This window comes from Abramis brama (assembly GCF_963993115.1).
Source record: "Abramis brama genome assembly, chromosome: 14".
Classification (NCBI taxonomy): Eukaryota; Metazoa; Chordata; class Actinopteri; order Cypriniformes; family Leuciscidae; genus Abramis; species Abramis brama.
The window spans coordinates 11,755,011-11,782,541 of NC_139976.1; the positions used below are offsets into that span (position 1 = coordinate 11,755,011).

The following is a 27,531-nucleotide window of genomic DNA, read 5'->3' on the forward strand; positions in this document are numbered from 1 at the left end:
TTCCCCCCTACTGTTAGATGAAATTTACTCCAATTTAACCCCAAAATGGGGTGAAATCCTTTACTCAGATACTCGCCCTCAAGTTGATTACAAACCTGTATGAATTTCTTTCTTCTACTGAACACAAAAGAACATATTTTGAAGAATCTCTGTAACCAGAAAGTTGATGGGTCTCATTGACTTCCACTGTATGTGTTTTTTTGTTGTTTTTTTTTGCTGGAACCTTTTGCATTTCTAGGGGAAACCAGGAGCTTCTAACCACAAAAATCACTATATTCTGATAAATTGGAAAAGTGCCAGGTTTCAGTGTATATTTGTACATATTTCCAGTTACAGTTTCCTGCATATGCTCGGAAGCTAATTTCTTTTTGTAGTATAAAGTTTTCCACAATACCACAAAGCCATTATGATCGTCTTGTTTGTCTAGTAATTTCCACAAACTTAATAACTGACTCAATCAAAAGGGAGGGACCTTTAAACCTGAGCTTACATATGACCAGAAACTCCTCCTGTTACCAGAATAACTCTCTGGAAGAAACAAAAAGCCTTGAGCTTCCTCCTAATCTGCCATCATAACACGCACGTTGAGAGAGCTGACTTTTAGAGGACACTATTTTTACAGAGACACAAGGTAAGACAATAATATTATAGAATATGGCTACTGATATGATGATTCTGCTTTGTGATGCTTGTATAGAAATAATGCTGATACTATTCACAACATATTATGAATGAAATATGGAGAGTTCATTTCCATTGCATTTTATTTAGTTTTGTGGTGACTTTTCACTGAATATATATATTTATAGTATATGAAAAGTGCCATCTGAAATTTTCTTCTAGAATGATCATTTTTATCAAGCTTGTATATTTAAGTTCAGTAATTTCACTTAAATGACAATTAATAGGTAATCTTCATTGCCATTTAAGTGAAATTACTGAACTTAAATATACAACGTTGATAAAAATGATCATTCTAGAAGAAAACTTCAGATGGCACTTAGAGGCTTTTGCATCTGAACTCTTCATATATAGTTTTTTGTTTTTCATCAGAAATGTTTTTCTGATGTCAGTGCTAACAGTAAAACAACTTAAACATTTCACATCTATTTTAGCACAAAAGCTACGACATGAACATGTTCAAAAATAAAAGTAAGTCTAAAACCTCTTGATAAATTTTATAATCAAGAAAGCCTACCACTCAATTTAATTTGTCATTATCTATGTGTTTAATGTTAATCGGTTTTATTCATGTTTCTGCAGCAGCAACTGCAAAGTTTTACAAAGAAGCAGCAATGGAGGAAGTGTACACTGGATTCCTGCACAAGTCTCCTGGTCAACCGGCCTTATTAAAAACCTTTGTATGTCTCATATTGCATTTCAGCTTGAAATTGAAATATCTGCAGTCTGTCAAAGACAGTTTCTCTGTTCATGAAACTTAACAGTTTTACCTGGTATATCTGTCACAGAAATCATGGAAGCGCCGTTTCTTTGTGCTCTCCAAGACGGGTGAAGACGCCTACCATCTGGCATACTATACAAACAACGAAAAGAGAGACAAACCTCTGGGAGAAATAGACCTTTCCAAGTAAGGAAAATACTATCACACTCAAAAATAAACATAGTATTTTCACACTATAATGAGAAATTCTTACTGTTTTAAAGGATCATCTTGATGTTTACTGGCCTAGAGACACATCAGATGCGGGACTGGATTCAGAAACACTTCAAGTGTCCTCCATCCTGTGTGCTTTTCTTGAGGGTGGAAGACAACACACAAAAAAACAGCAGAGACTATTTTCTTATTGGCGAAAACAGGTTGGCAACCATAATTTTGACCATATCTCTCATTGTCACACCATAGTTCCATGAAAGCCAGCATGATACAGACAAAAAAATAATAAAAGTCTCCATGAAGTGTGGCTTTTAGCCCGTCTTTTGGTTTTGAAGATATACACATTAAAAAATTGAGTTTTCAAAAAAAAAGAAATAAACAAAGAGACATGAAATTAAAAGAAAAAGACACAGTAAGAATAAGAGTCTTTAAGCAGTAGCTTCTATAATTCTAGAAATTGTTTCGTTTAAACTTTTAATTTTCATTTTAAAAACAACTGATGACGTTTTTTCCAAAACAGTAGTGGTAGGCCTAAATGTTTTCTGGTGTTTTCAGTGATGATGTGAATGGTTGGTACAAAGCCCTGACGACCCAGAAATCAGCTAAACGGAGACATACATTTGACACACTTGAGGTAACCATTAAATGTCTCTCTACTCTCTCTCTATCTATCTATCTTTACGCACATGCATGTATATATAAACTACCAGTCAAAATTTTAACACCCTAAGAAACAAAAAATCTAAGTGTGTGAAAACTTTTGAGAGGTTGTGCATGCTCACATAGTTTATTTTTTTTCCTCAGGACAACAGAAGTAGATCAACATCTGCACCTGTGAACGGTTCAGAACAAAAGGTTGAAGATCAGTATGATGAAAGATGGTCAGCACCTGAATTGATGTTATCTCCTCCACCAACCCCAGATCATTATGACTATCCTCGCAAGTTCAGCGAACCTCCAGTACCAGCAGAGCGCAAGGTTTTACACATTTACATATGCTTCTTTAACACTTTTAACATTTAACAAATGTTTTTAAACTTCCTTATGACAAAAACTCACTTCAATTTGACAGATTTCAGTTAACGAGGATAAAGATGAGAAGGATGGGAAACAGGATGAATCTCCAGAGGACAGCAATGAATACATGTTGATGTCATCATTGTAGGTGTTTTCCCATACATAGTGGCATACTGGCATAGTGAAATGTGAAATGTACTCTGATAAAATGCAATTTTCTGAGAGACATTTAATTAAATTCTGTGGTCTTTCCTGATTAGGCAAAAGGCGTTGGAAGATGTCCAACAGGAGGCGGACACTGCATGCATTCAGACAAAGTAATTTTGAAGTCTTCGTTTCACCTCATGACACTGCACTATTGTGTTAGTTGGGCAAGATACAGTAAATTAAGTGCGTGTTGCCGTCTGACACATACTGTAGTAATGTCCTCACGAAGTCCATTCCCCTGAGCCTCAGATGCTACACATAGATGTAATACTTCATAGACTACAAAACAACTCTTATCTTAGCGTTGCTGAACATTTTTTTTGTTGTTGTTTGGAAATGTCCAGTCTTGCCGAACAGGTCTGATCATGGATGAATGTTAAGTTTTAGCATTGTTTTAGCATCTTGATACTTGAGAGAAGCAATCATCTCTGACTAGAACGATTAAGCAACCATCGTTCTGAGGCTGAGCGTTGTTTAACACTAAAATTATCTAGATTCATGATTCCCATTTGTTTAAAATACATAAAGTTAAACTCATTTTTATTATTATTTTGTCTTTTTCAGCACTTCCATTAATGGCCACGAGTTCTCTGTGTGCAATGGTGCAGTCAACCAGGATACGGACGATGAAAATAAACGGTACAGTTTGATTCTAATGCAGTTTTACTGACATCATTGCAGCTTTGAACTGTGTTTTTCTGCTGAATACGTCTGAATGATGTCATCGTTGTTTCACTTTCTTACCTTTTTCCTTAGAATGAGTACAGGTGAGATGCGTTCTCTGCCTTGTCTCTTCAACTTAAATGGGAACTGTGCCTCTACTGAGCTGAACGAGGCGCCTCTAAACAACAGGTGATTTTTTTTATCATTTTAGTTCACCTCCCCCTTAGTTCAACACTAGAAATACAATTAGAGTATATTGCATAAAAGGAAACCCACTTTATATTAGGTTTCTTTAAAAAAATATTCATTGTTAAGTACAGTGTACTTATTATGTTCATGCTGTATTGCAAAATACTTTTTCTGCTACTGAGGTGGGATACGGGTAAGGTTAGGGACAGGTTTGGTGATATGGATAAATTAGTTAAAGTTGTAATTACATGCATGTATTTTTTACAATGTAAAACATGTACTTACACAAGAAGTGCATTGTTTCAGATGATTTGTTTAAATGTTAGTACACCATAGTAAAGTGGGACCAAGGAAACAATTTCTTAATTTCATTTGCCATTTGATTGTCAGCTATATTCAGCACTAAGGTTATAAAAAATGTGGCATCTGTTTGAATATCACCAATGCACATTTCTATTCTGTAGTAAAATGCGAACACACGTGGCGGGAAGAAGATCTGCATTAGTCAAAACAGTCTGATCTTGACACAGGAAGAAGGCAAACCATGGTACCACTCTCATTTATATATAATTAGTTATTACAGTTGTATCCTAATAGAGAAAACATGAATATGAGTACAAAAGAACAACTTACATTGTATTATGTTTCTCATTGTTGTTTGTCTCTCATCCATTTCCTCTCCAGTGTGTCAGAGTGTCGGCAGATCCAGGACTCACGTCTGTTCCAGAAGGGGGATCAAATCCTGGCCTTCAATGACCTGCTAATAGACACAGTAGAAGAGATACAGACATACATGAGAAGACTAAGCAAATGTAACTGAAATAATCTGCAAGTAAAATCCACTATTTGGGCTTTCCAGGATCCCAGCCTCTGCACTCTGAACCCTGCACATCACAATGAGGACATGAAACTAAATCTCATGTGAATTATCCTATCACCACTGAGTTATCAGAAATGTTGAACACGTCTAGTTTAAGGTCTGTTGAACATTAAAGCTCATTCATTTTAGTCTAATTACACAGGTGGAAACCAGGGTGTTAATAAGAAAAAGACAAAGTACCTTGTCTTCTTTTGCTTGTACATAAACCATTTAAAACAATGCGAATGAATTGTGTTAGATTCACTGACATCAAAATGCCATTGAGTGAAAGAAATGAGTAACTAACTTTAGACTGTATGTACATAAAACTGTACAAGTTTGTAGTGGGTATATATTTGTCCATGTTTGTTTATGTGAAGAACAAGAGTCAAGTATTACTTTATAACAAGTATGAACTGAAGGTTAATTCGTGGTAAAGAAAAAAAAAATCCACAGTTCTAAACTGTTCATGTATTTTAACCTCTTTAAAGTTGCACTTTTTTCCCCTTAATGGGACATGGGGGTAGAAAAAATATGAGATGGGAGGAAAAGTAAGTCAATGCTTTTGTGTTCCCTCACAAAAACTTTTGCTTCCCCCGAAAACCTTTGTGTTCCCTCACAAAAACATTTGTGCTTCCCCCTCAAACACTTTAGTGTTCCCTGGAGAAACTTTGCATTTGCTCACAAATCTTTCTTGTTCTTTGTGAGCAAACGCAAAGTTTCTCGGGGGAACACAAAACATTTGCCAGCAAACGCAAAAGCATTGACAAAAATGTTTCCTCCCATCTCAACATGCCCCTTTAGGCGCTCCGTACTTTTTATAATTCTAACAATATGATACTTTATATACTGTGTATATACAACTTTACTGTCATTGTGTTATTTCATTTTGAAAAGCATGTAATCAATGATGTATTGCTCCAAATCATTATACATTGATTTAAATGTTTAGATGGATTACTGAAAATGTTGCCTACTTAATATATAGCTGTACAAAAGCATGCATTTGCACATTCTTACACTGTGAAATGTTATTAAACTTTCATAATTCTTAACACATAAAAAATATTGTTTGTTCCTATTAAAAATCACACATGCCATGGGCGTCGGAACCATTGTATATGGGTGGGTCAAGACCCACCCACTTTTTTTTTTCTTCCATGGGTAAATCTGATATTATAAAATAATGTAAAGTGAATCCTGTTGAATATGGTAATCTTTTATTTATATTAGTACTTATAATGATATGTTAGTACTTATTAGCACTACTGCTTTTGCATAGACAGTAAAGTACTGTAAATTCCATATTACAGTAGTTAACCGTAAATAATATAAATGGTATTTTACTGGGCTTTTTTGCGGTAAGTAACTGTAAAATTACGGCAAAGTCTAACAGTGTAGTATTTATAACGTACCACATTATAAGTACTAAATATCTATACTGTAACTATAACTATGAGTTTATTCATGTATGACTGATAGTTTCCACAACCAAATTCGTATTACAAACTCATGATGAACAGAACTCAGATGTTGTTGTTTGATACTCTGAGAGGGACTTTTTAAAAAAAAAAAAAAAAGCGTCTAACCAGAAACTACACCAACTCTTCCCATCACAGCCAAGAACAAAGATCTGTAGTGTAAACATCCATCATGCATTTTTACTGTCTCTGAGCAAAACCAGTTTTTCCACATTCTGTAAAAAGCACACCTGCATTTTGAAGTGCTGAAGGTGACATAACTCATTTTTATCTACATAATCAGATTTTGTCTCACAATTAGCATTGTGTAAATCATACTGTAGTGTTTTTGATTTCTGCAGCAATTTAATGCTTTTCTAATTTTATAGTATCTATAAAGATAAGACTACAGTAATAATAGATTTATCATTATTCGAATATATCCCAACTAGCTTATTAATGTATTATCTGGTGGTTTTGACAACCAAATACAAACTCATGATAAGATGTTGTTGCTTGTGACTGGCAGATGGACATTTTACCTGAGTGAATAACCAGAAATTCCATCTTCAGGGCCAAGGACAAAAGACATCCATGTCATGAAACGGTCACGCATCAGAGTCAATGGTCACACCTACAAAAGGTGAAATGCATGTAGGCGGTAAACAACAATGGTGTCATTGTGGAGAAAGACAACAAGACTGAAACTGTAGAAACACCAATTACAACTGTATGTATAGTTGTGTATGCATCCTGGATGAGCAAAGGTAAACAAAATAGGGGAGTGTTGTTAGAAACCAATTAATATAATGGGTTCGATACTGAAAATTCACTGAACAGGAGATACTATTTCTGTGTAAGAACGCAATACCCAGAGAAACAGGCACAGGATCTATGAAATGTTTCATAATGTATGATGGACCCAAATGACACCCATGCAGAGAAATGAACAAATGAAACAGTTATTTTCATGAACTGTAAACAATTGTGATTGTGTTTTTACATTAAGGATACGTCACTTAGTAAGATGACACTGACAATGTCTGGAATCCAATGAGATAAACTGGAAACAGAATACAGAATATCACATTAAAGGACATTATTTACATGTTGCATGCATATAAATGTACAATTTAGAGAACCAACAACCAGATTTGCACCATTTATTCATCTATGGGGTTTCTTAGAACATGCCTTGATCTGTATTTGACATAGTAATGGGTCTGCAGAAACCTTATCCATCGCAGAAAATTACAGGTTGTTTCCTCATTGAAGAAAGCAGGTTTGTCGGGGAATCTATGGCTCACATCCAAGAAACTTTACTGGAAGGCAAAATATACAAAAAATATATTATGCAAATTTTACACAAAGGTAAATAATCACAATGCATGCAAGTTGCACAGTTTTGCAATGTGATTAGATTTATGTTGCTGCTGATGCATTTAGGGGAATCAAGAACTATGATACATTCTATATATTTCATGTTAAAATTACCCCTCTTCAAGTTGCTTTTCTAGCAAAGCAGTTACATTACAAATAACTATAGACCAGTACATTTCTGTGTTTTCTGTGATAAGGTGGATAGTTCAACGCATTTCTCAAAGCTCAAATCAATGGGCTGAAAAATGCTTCACCTACAGTGGTGTGAAAAAGTGTTTGCCCCCTTGGTAAATATGATCAAATATGGCTGTAAAAAATAAACCTGCATTTTTAATACTTTTGATATTTTATTTAAAAAATGTGCAAAAATCTAACCTTTCATTGAAGTAAAATAATTGAAAAGTGGGGGGAATCCCCCCCATGATCCCCCCGTGGGGGGAATCCCCCCATGATGAAATGTTCATCATCACATTATGAAATAAATGTTTTTCTCCAAAACACGTTGGGAACAATTGTTTGCCTCCTTTTATTAAATACTTTTTGCAACCTCTTTTTTCCAAGATAACAGCTCTGAGTTTTCTCCTATAATGCCTGATGAGTTTGGAGAACACCTGACAAGAGATCAGAGACCATTCCTCCATACAGAATCTCTCCATCCTGTTCTCTGTTATAAGATTTCTAGAACAGGCTGTCAGGTTTAGATTTTTTATCTGTTGGCATTTGATCGAATCCGTGATGCCATGTATCTGAACAAGATGTCCAGGACCTCTGGCAGAAAATTAGGCCCACAGCATTAAAGATACAGCAGAGTATTTCATTTTACACATGGGGTACTTTTTTATCCCTGTGTGCACCAAACCCATCTTAAGTGTTTGCTGCCAAAAAAGCTAATGTTTTTGTTTCATCTGACCATAGAACATTTGAAAAGTAACTGACACTACTGGAACTTCAAACGGGATGGGTTCTGTGGTCAGATGAAACAAAAACATTAGCTTTTAATAAAAGGGGGCAAACAATTGTTCCCAACGTGTTTTGGAGAAAAACATTTATTTCATAATGTGATTTTCCCCCCACTTTCAATTATTTTACTTCAATGAAAGGTTAGATTTTTGCACATTTTTAAAATAAAATATCAAAAGGATTAAAAATGCAGATTTATTTTTTACAGCCATATTTGATCATATTTACCAAGGGGGCAAACACTTTGCAACACACCACTGTATTTCCTTCCAGCATGATATAAAAACAACTTAGAGAACCCATTGTTTATCCATAGAAATAAACTGTGGTTAGCAAAATACACAAGTCTTGAAGAATATATGGATATTGCTAATGGTAATTTATTTTCAACATTCATTTTACATTTAGTTGTACACTGTAAAAAATCCAACTTACGTTTTGTATGACAAACTCAGTTTTTAAAGTTTATTCAACTATTTAACATAAAAAAGTTGAGAAAAGTTGAGATAACTCAAACACCTAAGTTGAGAAAACTCAAAAATGTCCTGCAGCTGGTTGCCTTAAACTTTTAAGTTTTCTCAACTTTTTTTTTTTTTTACAGTGTAGTCACATTAGGATTCCTCTAAAACAGAGTTTACTTCTAGAGGAAACTATTTTGGCCAATGGCTTTACTAATAAACATTAATTCTAATGATCAACTGAACATTAGACACTGACTACTGGAAATCATGTAAATCATACTACACACAAGGTTAGTAAGACTTTTTTAAAGAAAAAAATAATATAAATAATATTTTTATTAAGCAAGGATGTATTAAATTAATCAAAAGTGACAATGTAGAAGTTTGCTACAAAAAAGTTCTATTCATTTTCCATTCATCAAGTCCATAAAAAAAAAAAGTTTCCACAAAAATATTAAGCAGCAAATCAGCTATTAGAATTATTTCTGAAAGATCATGAAACACTGAAAACTGGAGTAATGGCTACTGAAAGTTCAGCTTTGCCATCACAGGAATAAATAACAATTTAAAATGTATTCAAATAGAATAGAGTTATTTTAAATTGTAATAATATTTCACAATATTACTGTTTTTACTTCTTTCCAAATAAATGTAGCCTTGGTAAGCATAAGAGACTTTCAAAAACATTAGAAATCCTTTTTTACATTTGGTAGTGTGTATTTCTGGAGCCAAGATTTATTTACACAAGATGATTCATAATGCAAAAAGGTGTTTCCTTATTCTCACATATTGTTCCCATCAGTGATGTCAGAATGTTTTTGTATATCACACCATGCCCTCAGATACAACTGATTACCAGTCACCACACACTAACAAAACATTTTTCAACCTTTTTTGTGTGTGTGTGTGTGTGTGTGTGTGTGTGTGTGTGTGTGTGCATATTTGCAATTTTCTTTTCATTTTTATATACTTTTTTATTATTTTTAAATAATGTTTTAGTCTAATAATATATTGGAACCATAATTAGACTATCACCCATCAAAACTGGGTGTTTGGTGTTTTAAGCCTCCAGCGGCACCTTCCAGGCAGCGAGGGCGATGGGTAGGTTTAAGGTTGAGGGTAGGGTTAGCTGCCTCTAAGGAGCCATTGGGGGCTTAAAACACCATCGAGCTCAAAACTGTGTCGTTATTTTAGTCTTTCTTCTTGACTGATTGCCCTGATTACCCTTTCCTACAGTATAAAGACTTGGCACACTTTTTAGCATACCAGAGGAGTGCTGTCATCTTTTACCTGATGACTGATATCTATGATGCACACACCCAATATGCTTCATTGAGTTAGAAAGGACACGATACTTCCATGTCTACAAAGGACACGAGCGGCGTGACGCGACGCAACAATAGAACCCATTATAATTAGTGATGCGGTCTACACTGTAAGTATCGCGGGTATCATGACAAATTCCCATCAGTAAACTAACGCCTCGTTCCATTTATGACGTATACTCCAGGCACTCGCGATACTTCTCAAAGGAACGTTTGCTTTGTCGCGTCCAGTGTAGACAGCTTCTAGCTGTTGCAACGCAATGTGTCAACTGTCACGTCCAGTGTAGTAGAGACGGTGTTGGTTAGATTTCTAAACAAATGAAATCTAACACAAGTTTTCTTAACACAAGGTGTTTGATGCAACTGGCTGCAATTGACTGTTGGCTCAAAACTTCTGTGGTCACAAGAACTAAGATGGCAGATCTCAGATTGCAGATTTTTGGGGTCCTGCATATGTCACTGAGATAAATGGGAATGCCAACGGATAGCTCAAATCAGGTGTTATATGTCTCCAGGGTGTCTACAGCGAATAGGTCTCTCTAGTGGTGATTTCTGAAACTGCACTGATTCAGTTCAAGAACTGTGAAAAGTTCAGTGATTATGGACTGAGTTCAATTCACCTATAAAGCAGCTCTGCAGAAAACAGTGATGTCATCACCCAGCTCAGTTCTCATACAGTAGTGCCAGAGCAGTCAAATCAATAATATTGCTGAATATTAAGTGTCCCCCAACTATGCAAGCCAAAAACAGGGGGTAGGAACACCAACTCTTATCAGGTGACAGAAATGGAGGAAAAAACCTCAGGAGTAACCAGGCTCAGTCGGTGGGTCAGTTGTCCTCTGGCAAAATGAAGGAACTTCGTGTGATTAAGATTTCATTTCCAGGATGCATTACAAGTCAGATTGTGGATTTTTCATTTAGGATATTTTGTCCAGTTCCTTCTGCTCAAAGATCGGATACATCACACTGGCATTTAGAGGGAGGAGGAGTTGAAGCTGGCCATAGGGTCAGCGCAGAGGACTTGTTTGGCTCTCTTGGTCTTTGCTGAGGATCTGTGGGCTGGGGGATCTTTCTTCACAGGGGATCTTTCTCTAGAGCTGTAGCTGTCATGGTCTCCGCTGACATTCAGGGCTGGTTGTCTCTGAGTGCAGGTCCACTATATGGGCCGGATAAGGAGCGGATCAGACTGACTAAGGTAACCTCAGAATAAGGATGAAACAGAGGCTAATATGAGCATAGATGCCATTCCTCTTCCGATTTAACAAGTACATCAGGTGTTATGGGAATTGTTCCCTGTTCCGGTTGAAATGCACGTAGGAATGTTTTGGCATTTTAAGACTTCATCTTAGTTCCTTATGTTAATCATGTTCTCAGAAAGCCAAACAAAAAAAAACCTTTTGAACATTCTGTAGAGTTTTAGTAGACTGTCTGCTTAATATCTGCTAACTCATTCTACAAACTAAGTAACTTTGCAAGAACACGTCAACTTATTCTAACCCCAACCCTACCAGTCTACTAATACTCTACTAACATACTAATGAGAGTTAGTAGACATGTAGGTGCAATGTTACTTATAGTCAACAGAATGTGTTAAAGGGACCATCAAAATGAAGTGAAACCAAAAACCGCATACAGACATAATCTGATTCTAACTGAGAGTGATCAATTAATCATTAATTTATTGTCCATGTGCAAGTAGTTTCTTATTGTTTACTTATAAGATGTAAAATCAAGGCACTGATCTTAGTCATCTAGGACCCTTGATGAGTATCAATAATTTATCTGATCTTATGCCTATGAGGATAGTATTATTGACTATTATTAAAAGGTAGTGACTTTTAGATCAGGGGTTTTCAAATTGGGTGAATGTGAGCCTCCCCTTAGAGTAGGTAAGGACAGCCGAGCCCCCCCTTCCCCAAAATCCCGTCCGTCCTGCCCTAACCCACACACGCCTCTGCAGTAAATGACATCTTTTGCGTGTTCCAGGCAATGATGAGTTTCAATAACAACTGATAAAATGTAAATATTATTTTATTTCCACAACTTTCTTAAAAGTGCTTTCATAAATGATTCTTTGCAACAGCAAATAATTTCCAACTTCATGCAGGCCTAACTGAGGCTACTTTTAAAATCACTGAACATCAGTAGGCCTAACCACAAGTCAACAAAACATGCTTAACGTGCAATCGGTGCCAAAGCTACCGCCGACAACACCTGACGGCTGAAATCAGCACGTGTGTCTGGGCTTTAAGCTCACATTTGTAGGAGATGCACATCATCTTGAACAAAACCAGCAGTGGTGGAAAGAGTACTGAAAAAACATACTCAAGTAAAAGTACCATTACATTCCAAAAAATGTAGTTTGAGTAGAGTAAAAAGTACTTGTCCCAAAAACTACTTGAGTAAGAGTAAAAAAGTAGCTTATTTAAAAGTACTCATGAGTAGTGAGTACTGAGCTGCGAATTTTACCCCCTTATAAATAAACACTGTGCACTACAATTAATAAATTAAAAAAATTGCACTTACTGTAATTCACATTATATTTTGTTCTTTGTCAGAAAGATTGAAGAATATCTATCATCCATCTTTTTAAAATGCATCAAATCAGTACACATCACCATTTAAATCATATTACAGTATTTAAAAAAAAAAAAAAAAAACGATTAAAAATTAGGCGAAAGGCCACTGAGCCTGAGCATGCTATTGTTGCACATAAAATATCAATATTCATAACTGTGCAAATAATTAAAAAACCTTTAGAAACTCGTATGATAGTTCAGCATCACACACCATGAGATGGGTTAAATAGAGAGATTAAAAAAATACCCAATTTCTCTCCAAAATGGTACCAATTTTAGTGTTTTGATAAATGAGAATCACTAATATTATATAATAATATTATCAGTTTACCTCACCTAATGCACTGAAAAAGGCTAAGATATGAGCTAACACTAATTACACTGTAATTCCATGCTATTAAATATGTTACAATTTAAATGTAAATGCACATTGTTCTATAAGGGTGGCATCATTCCCTTACATTTTACACGGCTACATTTACTCACATTGTAATGCTGATCATATAATTTGTAAGGAAAATTGTGCATTAAATAGGGAAGTTATAACCGGGAAACTTTTACAAAAGAAACAAACAAACAAACACACACACACTGACACACACAAATGCATGTCTCTTTGTAGTCTCTGCGAAGCTGTTTTATCAGCAGCATCCACACAAAAAAAACAGTTGAACATGAAAAACGTTTTTGCGCAAGTGCACTTGCCAAATGAAGACGGATTGTATGAAATGGATCAATAAAAAAAAACGAGCTGTTGTTTATTAACGAGCTGTAGTCACGCACTGACAGAAATGCAGTTCAAGTTAACGCCATGGTTCATAAGGTGCACTGATACTGAATCTGGCGGCATTGCGAGAGCGAGACGCGGCAATGCACAGATCGTGACGCGCGTCTCTCTATAAAGTACGGAGATTGTGAAGTAAATGGGAGCGGGAATTCACCGCATTATGAACTCGTCACGCAATACTACGTGGGAACGGATTGCGAAAGCGTGGGCACGGTTTATGAATTTGTGGGCACGATTTGTTAAACCGAGGGAACAGTTTGAGAATTCGTGAGTACTGTTTATAAACTGAGCGGACGGTTGCAAAACCGTCGCCACGGATCGTTTTTTTTACTCACACAGGTGACTTCCCGGGCTCCGTATTCTCCCTTAATGCTGACTTCTGTTGACTTGGGACAATGAAACGACGCATTTTAAAGCTAATACTCGCACACACAATTACAGTTATTTTTTCTTCGCGTGTCGCGCCTCCGCTGTGGCTCTTTGGCGCCCCCCAAGGGAGGCGCGCCTCACCTATTAAAAACCGCTGTTTTAGATGATTATTAGTGACCATTATTACAAGTATATTAAATATAGTCATATTTAAATATTGTAAATATGCCTCAATGTACGAATTAGTAGCTACAAATGTATTACATATACAGTATGTATTATCTACATATATGACATCTTCTAATTCTATCATAAATGACCAAAAACAAGGTAATGCGTGTACCTTTATCGAGGAATGTGGTGGAATTTTTCTAGAAGTTTGGAATTGGAAAAAAGAAAGTGGAAGGAATTTGCATAAATAACCACAGCTATCTGAGACATTAAGGAAAAGAGAATCACCCTGCATCGCTTTTAGTCATTACCAGTAATAATCTGCTAGTTTAAAAAAAAAAATGCTTTCAATAAAGGGAGGACTCTTTGGTGACATAACTTGAAACTCCTCCTTCAAAGACAAAAGGAGTTTGGCTTCCTTCAAAATCATAACATCCATTCTGAAAACAGGACAGCAGTAAGGAGGACACTGTTTTAATTGCAACACATACAGTAGTGAAGGTAATGTATTTATTGCAGGTCTGCTGATCTTATGACTGGTTTTATTTCTTTACAGTGCTTTCTTACAGTTCTGCAGGACACAAAAGAAGATATTTTTAAAGAATCTTTAAACTGGTTTTGTACAAATTTCATTGTATGGATTTTTTTTTTTTTAAAGATCTCCTTTTGTGTTCCACAAAAATAAAGCATATAAGTTTGTAATGACATGAGGGTGACTAAACAACAAAATTTTAGCTTTAGTGGGTGAACCGTCCCTTTAAGGTCTGGTGTGAAGATCATAGTTTTTTTACTTTATGAATACATTTATGTAAAATAGCTACAGCACTATGGCTTTTCCTATTTTGTAAATTCTTAAGCATTAATCATTACTTAACAATTGTCAAAACACATATCATGTCTGTTTTAGCAGAGTCAACATCATCCAAATGTCAGGACGTAAATCAGGTATGTCTGAAATTTATTTCGAACAATATAGAATGACTGGAACCAGAATGGAATTGAAAAGAGATCAGAAGAAAACATTTGTCTAATTGTCTGTTTGATCACATGTACTTCTTCTGCAACAGATTCCAATACTTCATGTCACAATGAAGCAGCTGAGGCAAACGAAGTATACTCAGGTTATCTGTACAAGTCCCCTCCTTCTGGCCAGATAAAAATTAAGGTATAATATTTAGATTTCCTAAACACAAATATCAGCAGTCTGCATGTATTATCTCTGTATGTCAAGTTTCATTGTCCATTGCAGAAAGCATGGAAGCGTCGCTTCTTTGTGCTCGCAAAGACAAAAGACAGCAGCCATGAGCTAAAATACTACAAAACCACTGAGAGAGACAGTTATATAAAATCCATTGTGGTTTCCACGTAAGACAAAATCTGCTGAATGCTTTTCAAATGAGTAAAAACGGTTAATATTATGCAATTATATAAGTATTTTCTTTTATGTAGCATCACACAGCTGTATATGCGCCCTGAATCGCATTCAGCTTTTGAATGGATCTGCAAAAACTTCAGGTGCTCTTCATCCTCTGTGCTCTTCATGAAAGCAGAAGATCCCAAAGAGAAGGTCCAAAGAGAATATTTATTCATTGGAGACACCAGGTTTGCTATGACTATCATTGCTTTACCATAAAGGCCAGTAAATAAAGGCTAGTAGTTGTAGTGCTGTTATAATATGTGCTCTGTTGTTTTCAGTGAGGAGGTGGATAGATGGTTCAATAATTTATTCGGGGTTTCGGAGGTTAGCCATTCTACTTTTTACCTAATGTGAAAATATATTATATTGCAATTTAAATATATTGCAATTTCATATATGTTTATCATTTTCAATAATACTTAATCAATGTAATTTGATGAGACTTACAGTTAATTTTCAAATTGTGTTAATAGAATATCAAATCTGAGTCACAAACTGAACCTCAGATCAAGGCAGAATCCAACTCCAGTGACCGAAACCTCCGTGACACTGAAGAGGTAACTCATCAACATTGCTTTCACATGCTTGTGTGTGACTGTAATTCAGTCCCCATAACTCTTGTCAGCATTATTTCTGAGTATTACCTCTTCTCAACTGTAGACTAAAGTTGATAGTCGACCCCCACTGCCTCCAAAGTCAGCATCTAAAGCTGTTACCACTCAGCATGGTCCATGTAGCCAACCACCCAAGAACAGTCCATCTGCAACAGAGGTATTGTATAGTTAAATCAATAAAAAACAGGCTCTCACTTATAAAAAACAAACACTTACATCATGATTCATTCTGACTTTAAAAAACCAACATACCTTTGTTTTATGTATTCAGGTGTATAGCGAGATGAAAAAAGAGGAAACCCTAGATGAGAACAGCAAAGAGGACACGTCATCAAGGTATGGCAAACTTATTCTAGATTTAAATGTCCTTTACCTCTCTTTAAGTTGTTAGACTGTGATTGTTGTTCCTCAGGTAAAATTACTCTTCAGATTTAAATCCATTTGTGTCCTTCTTGAATAAGCATGAGGTGGTCTAATAGGCCAATTTGTCTTTGATTTGCTGTTCATTTGATTTCCATCTTTTAAAATTGTTAATGTTGCAATGAATGTATGAAAGCTTGTTTGTGGTAATCAAGAGTCATTTCACAGTCTTTTATAAATGTACTCTGTATGCAGATGAGTTCGCTGATTTTAGACGCCTCATTTTATAAACTCACAGGCTTTGTGCAGTAATGTTTTACTGGCTGCTGATTGGTGCTGCAAATAATAAATTATATTTATTTACTTCTCTCTCAAGGCAGAGTGTGACTGGTTCATCCGAAGGCAGTCTTTTGGATTGTATCACAAAAGCCTTAAATTATTTGACACAGCAAACTGAGTCGACTGAGTCAGATAGGTACAAAACACCCTAGAGGATAAAATCTGAAGCTTAGTAGTTTTATTTTCTGTAACTTTCTGCACCACCATAATGAGTCGTCAATCAATGTCATCCCAGAATTTGTGTAATGCAAGAAACCAGAACAATAATAACTCTGAAAACTCTTGCTGTGACTTATATCTCTATCTAGTACTATCTAAATATACCTTAGTATGAAGAGCAATTCAATGGAAAACAACTGTTTGAAAATATCTGAAAACTGCAGAAATTAGTTGTCAATCAACTGTGGTGGAGTCAAGCTACATTTTGACAATGTTTTCCATTCCTCAGTGAAACGCACACCATTGTCGAGAAGGAAATCTGTGTAAGTCATCGTGAGCTGAACAGCTTGATCTTTACAGAGGAGGCGGGCAAACCATGGTACAATTCTCACTGATAAATTAAGAAAAGTCATTGCTTCAAAAATACTCTATCCGCTGGAAGACTTCAAATGTTGAGTTGACCCCAAAAGTGTCATGCTCTCTGGTTTTTGAGCTAAGTTCATGCAAGTTTGCTTGGATCTATGTAACATCAACAATTAGCCTATACAATATTAGTGCTGGGCATTGTATTGTATCTTTCAACATAATTTCTGGTGTTCATTCATTCATTCGCTTGACGGTCTGTCACACCACATTAATTAGCGCCAAAACGGTATTTATAGTTTGAATTTCGTTATAAAACTGACAGAATTTGTTTCATATAAAAAAAGTTTATCTTGATTTATTGGATGAGATGCGCTACAATGTTCCATTCATTCATCAACTGAAAACAGCATAGACTGAAAAGATCGATCCTTGGGATTTAAGAATCAAATCGATATCAGTTCTTCAAAATGAGAATTGATTAAAATCAATTTATCCAGCCCTAGTATCTGTCTATACACCTCTATATGTGCATGTATGTGTGAAATACTTCTTATGTTTAAGTTATGTTATTTTCCTCCACATCTCTTTTCCTCTCCAGTGTGTCTGAGTGTCAGCAGATTCAGAACTCATGTCTGTTCCAGAAGGGGGATCAGATCCTGGCTGTCAATGACCTGTTGACAGACACAGTAGAGGAGATGCACAGATACCTAAAAAGACTTAGCAAGGATGAGGTAGTCATGAGTCAAGAGTACAAGAATGCTTTTGTAATAATCAGGGCTATAATATAACTATAGTTTAATTTTTTTTGTTTTTCGCTCCCCCTCCAGGTAAAACTGACCATCCGACGGCTCACAAGCTCCGTTCCTCTACATTCTGAACCCTGCTGAGAACAAAAACTAAACGACCTAATCTCATAACACGTTATTTCAGGCCCTATTCTCTCTTCATCAAGTTTCTCATGCACTTTTTTCTCAGTGAGTAACTAGCAGCACTGAGCTGGAGATCAGTTGACGGTTGTTTAAAACAAAATGAGCTGATGAAAGCGTTTATAACTTCTAGACTCGCTAGTGGAGATTTCTAAAACTATGCTTCACTGGAATTTACGATTTGTTAGTGCCAGATCAAACAACCCAGGTCATCAGGTTGTACATACAGGTTGTCAAAAGTAAAACAAGTAGCTTTTGTTTTCCTGTGTAGCCTAGACGAAGGCTTGCTGAGTTCATGTTCTACTAAATCTAACTAAAGAGGAAAGACCTGTTATACTTCTACAGAATAGTGAAAAATTAATAATAGAAACAAATTTACAACTTTCTTCTACAGTAGCAGTAAATAAATGTTGGGATTACAGATATGTTGAATAGAATTTTGATGTTATTTTTATCTGCCTGTGAATCTGTGTATTGAAAATGCAATTAACTGCAGTATATTCTGTAACCACATGGTGGCAAACTGACACAAACTGAATGATTTAAAAACGTAATCTTGTGATTCTTATATCTTGAATTCTGATTACTTCCAGCATTTAAATTCACAGCAAAGTGTCTTGGTTTGTTAAATAATGTGTTTATCAAATTTGCTTGTATGTGCACAAGTATAAAATAAAAATATGCAATTCAGAGAACAAAATCATTAGTTACACGTGTGAAACGAGCGTAGAGTGAAAAGAATTTATTTCCTTTAGAAACTTAGAGTAAAAAAAAAAAACCTCCTTAAATAAGAGGGCATATATGTGGTCCATTGCCACTGGCAAGGTAAAATCAAGCAAGGGAGCCAATAGTAAAATGAAACACTGTTAACCGTTGTGCAACCAGCACTTAAATGGCAGGTTGAAGTCCCTTCTTTTCAAATGTGAGAAGGCAGCCCAAAACACTTAGTGGTCCAATAAATAAAGGCACCATCTGACTGTTCGGTCAAAGGTTTGATTGTGGATGTCAGTTTACTTTATTGCCTTGTCCCACAGCTTGAGCTTCTCGGGGCACATGGTGTCGAGCTAAGGTTTCTGGGTTCGGTCTGCCACTCATAGAAGAAGCCCTCCATGGCTTTCCTGCTCCTCCAGCTGCCCACATTCACAGTGGGGATGATCTTTTTCGGCTGCAGCCACTGCACGAAACGCTTCAGCTCTAGATAACTGCTGTGCTCGCTGTAGGGAATACCTGGAATAGATAAGTACAGAGTGGGAAAGTATCTTGCAAAATCTTTGAGATGCTGGGAAAACCCATTTACACAAAAATAGGTTTTTGCCATCGTCAAAAGTTTGTGAACCAACAATGATTTCTGCTGCTTAAGCAGAGTCATATTCGAACCTTTTGTATTATTTTACAAATATATAGTGTCTTTGTGTAAAGACCTGAAATAAGCACAAATTCCCATTAATTCCTACATTGGATGTCTCAGATTCCAGCAGAGCTTGTGAAATGAGATGCATCTAGTGCTTGAGGCAGCACCTGGTTCGGCTGAAAGACCGCTGATATTCTGAAATTAAAACCCTGGGCTTGCAAAATCTGACATCTTGAGTCTTTCTCTGGGTCAAATCACATCTGCTGATTCTGTTAATACAAGGCTTGCTGTTCTTAGCCTGAGACAACATTCAGCATTTCCTACAACTGCAGTAATGGCGAAAAAAATAAATAAATACAATGTAATTACATTCCACATACAAAGCCATTAGGTATAATCTTGTCAGTTAGTGGAACAGAATGACACGGCTATGTTGCGTCTACACTGAAAATCAGTTTAATAGAAAGCAATCCTTTCTATAATCTTATTAAGGAAAGGATGGTGTGACATCAATCAAATATAACGTGATTTCTGCATTTTTTATTTATTTTTTGTTGGTAAAGGCCTACAATTAAGCAAAATGGAGCAAACCTATTAAACCGCCATAACGGTCAAATGGAGTAAAAATGATAAGGTGTTCTTTATTTGCTTTGTCAAATGCCTTATTTCCATTTTGATTTAAAAGGATGACAAAAATACTCACTCATTTTGCCTAGGGCTCTTAAAGTCACCAGACAAACAGTAAGGAGGAATATTTGGAGGGTATTTTTTTTTCCTCTTATAAAATCAAAATGCAAATACGGTATTACAGAAACAACCCCTTCTGTTGTACATCCACTTCCGCTATAACGACTCAGATAAATACAATCATTTTATTAAATCCTTTATAAATAGACTGACACATACCATAGATACTGATGTTCCCTTGGGTCTGAGGTTGAATGTCTTCCACTCTCACAGTTTGGTTGAAGGTCCAGCCTGTGGGTTTGAAGGCCACTAGCTGGTCATACTTCCTGGAGAACTTATTCAAGTGTGTCCGCAGGTTCTGTACAGTCAAGAAAGGGCGGTTGTGAAAACATGAAAGGAAAAAAAATAAATAATTGCATCTAGTCATATAAACATTTAGGCTGGCTAGTTTGATTGCAAGTTATAAAGGTTATAAAAGTCGGCTCATAATTCTGACATTTTCTTACAATTGCGAGTTTATATTTCACAACTCTGACTTTATAACTCGCAATTGCGAGTTTATATCTCACATATAGCGCGAGATGTAAACTTGCAAGTGCTATAAAAAAAGTGTCAAGTGTGAGAAGTCACATTTACCTTTTTTATTTTTTATTCAGTGGTAGAAACAAGCTTCCATAGCACATGTGCTGCCATGAATATTTATTATTTCTTCTAGGATAAGGCAACGCAGTCTCACGAATAATTATGAGAAATGTGCTATCGATGTACTACAGTGTTTCGACAAGTCACATTCTGTGAAATTACAGCACTCATAGCAGAGGGAACAGTTTAACCAGTGTTTGTTGAGGTGCAGTTACATGAAATCCATTTTATGCATGTTCCATTTCACATCCGTTTTATGGTATTCCACACAGGCTACACACGGTCACAGTTAGATTCATATTAAGTGATTTTCTTTAGATTTGAAGCAGTTTATTTATTTAGTTTTTTGCCACTCCAATAAAATCACTGGGTCTTCTATGGCCACCCCTGAAAAAAGTTCTGGCTATGCCCCTGTGCAAACGTAATAAATCCAAATGTAAATACACAATGCTGTTGTTTGGGGTCAATAAGATTTTTATTTAAAAAAATTAATATTATATATATTATATTTCCTTATATGCAGGAAAAAATGCTTTAAATTGATTAAAAGTGGCAGTAAAGACTTTTATAATTTTACAAAAGATTTTCACTGTTTCCACAAAAACATTAAGCAGCATAACTGTTTTCAACATTGATGATAATAAAAAAGAATATTTGAGCATCACATTTCTGAAGGATCATGTGACACTGAAGATTGGAGTAATGGCTTCAGAAAATTCAGCTTTGCCATAACAGGAAAAAAAATGATAATAAAAACAAACATTTTAAAATATATAAAATATTCAAAAAGATACGTCGTTTTAAATTGTAATATTTCACAATATTACTGTTTTACTGTATATTTGGTGAGCATAAGAGACTTCTTTCAAAAACATTTAAAAAAAAAATCTAACCCACTCCAAACTTTTAAATGGTAGTGTATCTGGCAAAAACTTACAGGGTAATCAAAGTCAAATGATGCCACATTGCAATCACATTCTTTCTTTCTTTCAATTTACATAATTACTTTTCAATGTTGCTGCAAAAGAAAATGTTGTGCAATCTACAATTAACCTCGCCATGAAATTTAAACACGTTTCTCATTGGGAACAGCTCCAATATTGCTCTGAATCAACATCTACATTGGCATGTGTGAGAAAAGTGGAGTATAATGGTTTAGTGCACATCATATGACTAATCTTTATTATCTCATTAGAATTTACTTTCAGTCAGACTCAATCAGTGCTACCGCTGCCAGAACTGCTGCATTGGCACTTGGTCTCTGTAATTAGAATCCTAATTTTTTTCTCCTACATTAGCATAAACTCGCTGTCAAGGAAAATTTAAGATAACACTGAACTCTGCATAAATTTTAAACTCCAAATTGAATAAGTAAACAGCCTCATTGATTGTGTTTAGCATAATCAGCTCGTTTTACAAGCTTATGATCTCAAACAGCAAAAATTGCAGATGAAAAAAAAAAAAAAATTGCATTTCGTAATTTATAACTGTGAACAAGAAGTCGAAGAAGCTTTTAATGTAGTTAAACTCACTTTAAAATTGAGCTGCATCATAGGTAGCACATGCACCTGGGCCGCCTGCCAGTCTGTAGTGATGCGCCAGCCAATCTCCTCGGACTCCAGGCAGCACATGGTGTTGTACTTTTCCTTGGACAAACATACTTTAGAGCCTAACACTTCCGATACAGCTAGAGGAACAGGTGGGACAGGTAAAAAATTTTATCTTTATATACACAAGGAATGAAAATCAACCTATTGGGATTTGGAAAGAAGTTGTAATTAAGCAAGACAGTCAAAAGAGATTTCATATTACTGTTGAACGGAGATAACACTACTGTATGTGATCAGAGCTTTAGAAGTAAATGGGCATAGGACATTAATCATGGATGCATCTTGTAAAATGAACAGGAAGCCAGTCAGACAAACTGCTGAACAGGAACATTTCAAAGGCAAGTTAGGACAGCATCTGCAAACTATTTTTTTATATTTTTATATGAGCCTCATTCATGATAGTCACGGTTTATAGAAAGGCGATCAATCCGTCCTTTCAAGAGTGGATAAAGAAGCACAAGGTCTACAAAAGGTCTGGGCAAAGCAGGACAACATATTCTCACTCACCTAGAAAGACCTTCTCTTTCCCAACTGAGTAGGTGCCACACACCACAAGTGTACGAGGGTTCAGCGTGACCTGTTCAAAAGCTGAGTTTACTGCAAAGGTGATGACTTCCTGTTGAGTGGGAAAGGTATACTCTGGACTGCAATACCTATGTAAGATAAGATTTTTTAAACCTATTAATATCCGTCTCAGTTGATGTGATCAAAAGCGGTCAGCAGAGACACACTGACACAAGAGAAACAGAAAGCAGAACAGAAAAGTAGCTTTGTTAGTAGGGAACTCACGTTGTGTCTAGATAAAGGGTCTGTATCCTGAGACCCTGCAGCTCTGGGTAACGCTCCATGGATGGATCAGCCCGGAAGTCACCGGTGTGGAGTACCTTCTGGCCATCTGGCAGCACAAATAGCAACATGGCTGCCCCAGGACAACTGGGGGGAGAAACAGGTATAGTAATTAAGGTCTTACTCTGTTACTCTGTATGAATAGTCCAAACGATAATGAAGCTACGAAAGTTAAAAAAAAATAGCTTCCTGCAAAAAGGAAATAAAATTGGCTTCAAACATTCATTAGTTAGAAGATACACTCACTGATTAGCATCCAGGAGAGTGACCTTCACTCCTTGTACTATACACTCTGTGTTCATTGGGAGAACATGAACATACTGCTCATCCACCTTCAGCTTGGTCTTCACAAGGTTACCAGTTACCTGCCAGGATTAACACCACTTTTTAATTAAAACACCCTGACACTATCATTGAGGGGAAAAAAATTAAAAATTTCTACAGTTTCATGCCATTTTGCTTTCCCCATTTTCCAAGTCCCCTTATAATGGTAGTGAAGGTTTCTTGTGTCAAAAGGTTTTCCATTTTCCACCTGTGTCCTGACCCTTAGAATTAGACATCGATTGATATATAAATCTGAGGTTTTATGCTAATGTATTGACAATTCTGAAATAAAAACCACGACATTTCTGCAGCTTAAAGGGATAGTTCACCCAAAAATAAAAACTCTGACATAATTTACTCACACTCAGGTTGATCAAAATTTTATGAATTTCTTTCTTCTGTGGAGCATAAAAGAAGATGTTGAGAAATAGATGTTTTTGCACACAACAGAAGTCAATGGTCTCCAGTTGTTTGGTTCCAAATGTTCTTCAAAACATCTTCCTTTGTTTCGCAGAAGAAAGGTTTGGAACAAATCATGTAAATTTTTTAATTTTTGGGTGAACTACAATATTCTTGGAAGGGAGATTTTAATTTTGAATGTTAGAGTATTTCTACATTACAAGTAAAACTCTTCTGTTTCTAAATAGCAAGGAAAATTCGTTTTTTATGATTTTTAAAGTGAAATGAGGCAGGGAGACATACTTTGTTACAATAGATGGGCAAGACAGAGTTTTTCTTCAAGCCACCGTAGTGGTCCGAGTGGAAGTGAGTGAGAAAGTAGGCTGTGATGCCTTCAACAGTCCCATACTGAAAAGCATCCACAGCAAATCCAGTTCCTGAACAGAGAAATATCATATTATAGTATCCAAAGTACAATCGACTAAAACATCAGTTTTACACATCCCTCAAGCTAAACAACAGAGCTATATCTTAGCAAAAATAAAATAAATTCACACACGATCTGGTACATTAAAATACTGGCACAGCTTATAAGACATGAAGTATAAGTGCTTTGCTTATGTAATCATAACAATTGGTATTGAATAGGTCAAAACAAAAGCCTTAAGCAGTTCACAAACCAGGAATTTTCTTGTAGAACGGACAGCGCTTGGGCTCCTTGGGATCTCCATCTGTCGCTATTCCTCTGTTCCATCTCTTCCACCCCTCTGCCCTCCCTCCTCTTTTTCCTTCTGTTTGCGTGGGCCTAGTCATACCATCTTCTGCAGCAGGCGAGACACTGGACACTTCAGATGGTGCTTTGGTCTTCCTACGCCGTCTACCCTGGTGCCTAGCGTCTTCCCCCTGAGCTTCTGAAATCCTCGCTTTCCTAGGCCCTTGCTGATCAGCCTCTCTGACCGTTGCCTTCACTTCCTCCTCAGCCTTTTTTTCACTCAAAGGCTTCAGGCCAAAAAACACTCCAATGTCTGTTTGCTTTAATCCAGAGGGACCTGTCTTATTCTGAGTCCTCCTAGGAGCCATAGACGGTGTTTTCTGAGTTATGGATAGGGCTGTTTGGGTGGAAGACAACTCTTGGTTTATGAAAGTGGCGTTAACTTCTTCATGAGGTGAAGCCAAACTGTTGACACGTGCAGGATTAGATATACGATCCCGAAGATGCTCTAATACCAAACTTTGGGGTGACTGTAGCAGAGAGTTTGGACCTTCATTGTTTGTTGTGGCATGTTTTCCCATTGATTGAGCTCTCTGCTCATCAGAAACACCTGTGGAACGGGAAGTGGTCAGGTGATTATCAGGTGCTAACGATGTCAGCAGTTTCTCACAGGTGTTTAATAAGTTTTTGTCTGGCCCATGTTTCCTGTTCCCAGTCTCATATTGGTCCAGCATATCAAAGAACAGATCATCATCTTCATCGCTGAACAGTTTAAGAGAATCATCATCAACTTCATTTTCATCTTCCTGCGATGCAGTACTGTGAAACAGTATCTCTTTATTGTTTTTTTGAATCCTGTGCTCCTCATCCACATCTGGAAGTTCGGAGAGTGGAGAGTAGGAGATATAATCATCATTATTACATTCAAAGAGCTCTTCTTTAACCTCATTAGTCTGCGTCTGAACAGCACTGTGAACACAATGTGCCTTGACTGGAGATGGAATTGTCATTCTTGACTCCTGCGATGAATTCTGGGACTGAGATCTTTTGATGGAAGGAGACCAGCCTTTCTTTTTCTTGATGTCCTCAGTGTTAGGGGAGCGCAAAAGCAGCAGAGCATTGCTCTGGGTGGGAGTTCCCTTTGGCACATCACTGGAGGATGAGTTTTGGCTGGATGAAGCAGATATATTTAAAGCACTGTACACTGAGCTCTCTGTACCATTTGTGGGAGCAACATTATTATGTGACTTCAAGCTGAAGTCTGAGATGCCTTGAACCGTGCAGTCGTTCAACGCTCGACTCTGAGCGAGCAGAGAGTGGTTGTGCCTCTTGTAGTGATTGGGAATGGAGGACGTACATTGAAGACCATCTGGACATTCTGTAACATTAGAAGGCAGAAAAAGTTTAAAAAAAAATTTCTTAAATATTATACATATTCTCACAAACATTGAACATTAAGGTTTCTCACACACCCAATTCATGGATAATTTTAATAATGACGGAGTTCTCAAACCTTAGGATCAATGAATGAATTTTTTTAATTCAAATAACAAATACTATGCAACAAAACCTATATATATATACATATATATATATATATATATATATATATATATATATATATATATATATATATATATATATATATATATAAATAAATAAATAAATAAATAAATAAATAAATAAATAAAACATTATATAAACAAAAACTTATGTTAGATGCGATTAATCGATTTGAAAGCACTAATATATATATTAGTGCTTTCAAATCGATGAATCGCATCTAACATAAGTTTTTGTTTATATAATGTTTTATTTATTTATTTATATATATATATATATATATATATATATATTATATAAACAAAAACTTATGTTAGATGCGATTCATCGATTTGAAAGCACTAATATATATATTAGTGCTTTCAAATCGATTAATCGCATCTAACATAAGTTTTTGTTTATATAATGTTTTATTTATATATATATATATATATATATATATATGTATGTGTGTGTGTGTGTGCATGTATGTATCATGGTATGTATACGTATGAGACACATAAAAACATTACCTTTACAATTGTCAACAGGGGTATCTAAGCATTCTGCAACATGCCATTGTTGAGACTGAACCACCAAAATGGAAAATGGCATTTGACAGACAGGGCAGAAGCCTCCTGACTGAGTATCTGTATCCTGGACATCCTGAGAAAGTGTCCCACCATGATTCACGTCCACAGATTCTGAGCTTACAGTGTAAATGGGAGCAGTATTGCTATTCTGGTCAAAATCAGTGCGTGTTTCAGCACTGTTGACTTTTGTTTTTTGCACTGATGTCCCAGCGTTGCTATCCTTTCTCCTCTTTGTCCCACGTTCCCTTGATATCTGTGATTTGCAGCTTCGTTTTTTGGTCTTCTTAAGAGGTTTATAATTCCAGATGTCATTCTCAGAGCCGCTCTGTGACATTTGTAAACATTAACAGATTCTACTGGTTTGTTTTGATTAACACAGTTGTTTTGTAACATCACATTCATGGTCTCCTAATGCAAAAAAAACCACACAAAAAATCGCAACCGCACAAAGACCGTATCATGCAGAACTTAATCCCGAAATAAAAAAGCGAATTTTGTTGAAGTATTTTAAAAATCAAAAACCGACCACTATCTTCCGTCATTGACTCATTGCACTTACCGCCAACGTTGAAAGCATTTATTTTCACATTGATGTTCGCATT

The 27,531-nt window shown here is 36.1% G+C and overlaps 3 protein-coding genes and 1 long non-coding RNA gene across 5 annotated transcripts; 2 read left to right on the top strand and 2 right to left on the bottom strand.

Annotated features, from left to right (window-relative positions):
* The first annotated feature begins 569 nt into the window (after positions 1-569).
* LOC311096302 (uncharacterized protein) lies at positions 570-5,605 on the top strand. The gene is made up of 13 exons (XM_084135368.1): positions 570-631; positions 1,116-1,152; positions 1,264-1,361; positions 1,470-1,588; positions 1,666-1,818; positions 2,171-2,249; positions 2,420-2,593; positions 2,688-2,776; positions 2,893-2,949; positions 3,404-3,478; positions 3,596-3,691; positions 4,158-4,238; positions 4,376-5,605. Exons 2-13 carry the CDS (start codon positions 1,131-1,133, stop codon positions 4,509-4,511), a joined length of 1,179 nt encoding a protein of 392 aa, XP_083991494.1. The 5' UTR covers positions 570-631; positions 1,116-1,130; the 3' UTR covers positions 4,512-5,605.
* Positions 5,606-7,225: 1,620 nt separating this feature from the next.
* LOC311096145 lies at positions 7,226-17,968 on the bottom strand. The gene is made up of 4 exons (XR_014608967.1): positions 17,845-17,968; positions 16,326-16,374; positions 16,104-16,219; positions 7,226-7,332 (listed from the first exon to the last, which is right to left on the bottom strand). It is a non-coding gene; the product is annotated as an uncharacterized lncRNA (long non-coding RNA).
* plekhs1.1 (pleckstrin homology domain containing S1, tandem duplicate 1) lies at positions 14,471-18,957 on the top strand. Of its 2 annotated transcripts, XM_084135132.1 has the most exons (13): positions 14,471-14,543; positions 14,953-14,987; positions 15,110-15,207; positions 15,292-15,407; positions 15,492-15,644; positions 15,738-15,783; positions 15,933-16,016; positions 16,120-16,230; positions 16,345-16,409; positions 16,810-16,908; positions 17,221-17,310; positions 17,896-18,028; positions 18,125-18,957. In XM_084135132.1, exons 2-13 carry the CDS (start codon positions 14,969-14,971, stop codon positions 18,182-18,184), a joined length of 1,074 nt encoding a protein of 357 aa, XP_083991258.1. In that variant the 5' UTR covers positions 14,471-14,543; positions 14,953-14,968; the 3' UTR covers positions 18,185-18,957. The 2 variants fall into 2 exon arrangements, with proteins under 2 accessions (XP_083991258.1, XP_083991259.1); XM_084135133.1 differs by lacking the exon at positions 16,810-16,908.
* dclre1a (DNA cross-link repair 1A (PSO2 homolog, S. cerevisiae)) lies at positions 18,951-27,504 on the bottom strand. Its single transcript, XM_084135131.1, has 9 exons — positions 26,870-27,504; positions 24,763-26,172; positions 24,386-24,519; positions 23,606-23,724; positions 23,303-23,446; positions 23,021-23,166; positions 22,436-22,590; positions 20,481-20,619; positions 18,951-19,450 (listed from the first exon to the last, which is right to left on the bottom strand). Exons 1-9 carry the CDS (start codon positions 27,261-27,263, stop codon positions 19,239-19,241), a joined length of 2,853 nt encoding a protein of 950 aa, XP_083991257.1. The 5' UTR covers positions 27,264-27,504; the 3' UTR covers positions 18,951-19,238.
* Between the last annotated feature and the right edge of the window lie 27 nt (positions 27,505-27,531).

Coding starts and splice junctions, on each gene's coding strand:
- LOC311096302 (XM_084135368.1), top strand. CDS start 1,131: ATGAACATGTTCAAAAATAAAA. Junction 3,479..3,595: donor ACGGACGATGAAAATAAACG/GTACAGTTTGAT, acceptor CTTTTTCCTTAG/AATGAGTACAGGTGAGATGC. Junction 4,239..4,375: donor CAGGAAGAAGGCAAACCATG/GTACCACTCTCA, acceptor TTTCCTCTCCAG/TGTGTCAGAGTGTCGGCAGA.
- plekhs1.1 (XM_084135132.1), top strand. Junction 15,645..15,737: donor TTATTCATTGGAGACACCAG/GTTTGCTATGAC, acceptor TGTTGTTTTCAG/TGAGGAGGTGGATAGATGGT. Junction 16,410..16,809: donor AAAGAGGACACGTCATCAAG/GTATGGCAAACT, acceptor TTCTCTCTCAAG/GCAGAGTGTGACTGGTTCAT.
- dclre1a (XM_084135131.1), bottom strand. CDS start 27,263: ATGTCACAGAGCGGCTCTGAGAATGACATCTGGAATTATAAACCTCTT. Junction 26,173..26,869: donor CCCTGTTGACAATTGTAAAG/GTAATGTTTTTA, acceptor CTAATGTTACAG/AATGTCCAGATGGTCTTCAA. Junction 20,620..22,435: donor TGATGCAGCTCAATTTTAAA/GTGAGTTTAACT, acceptor TTGACTGTACAG/AACCTGCGGACACACTTGAA.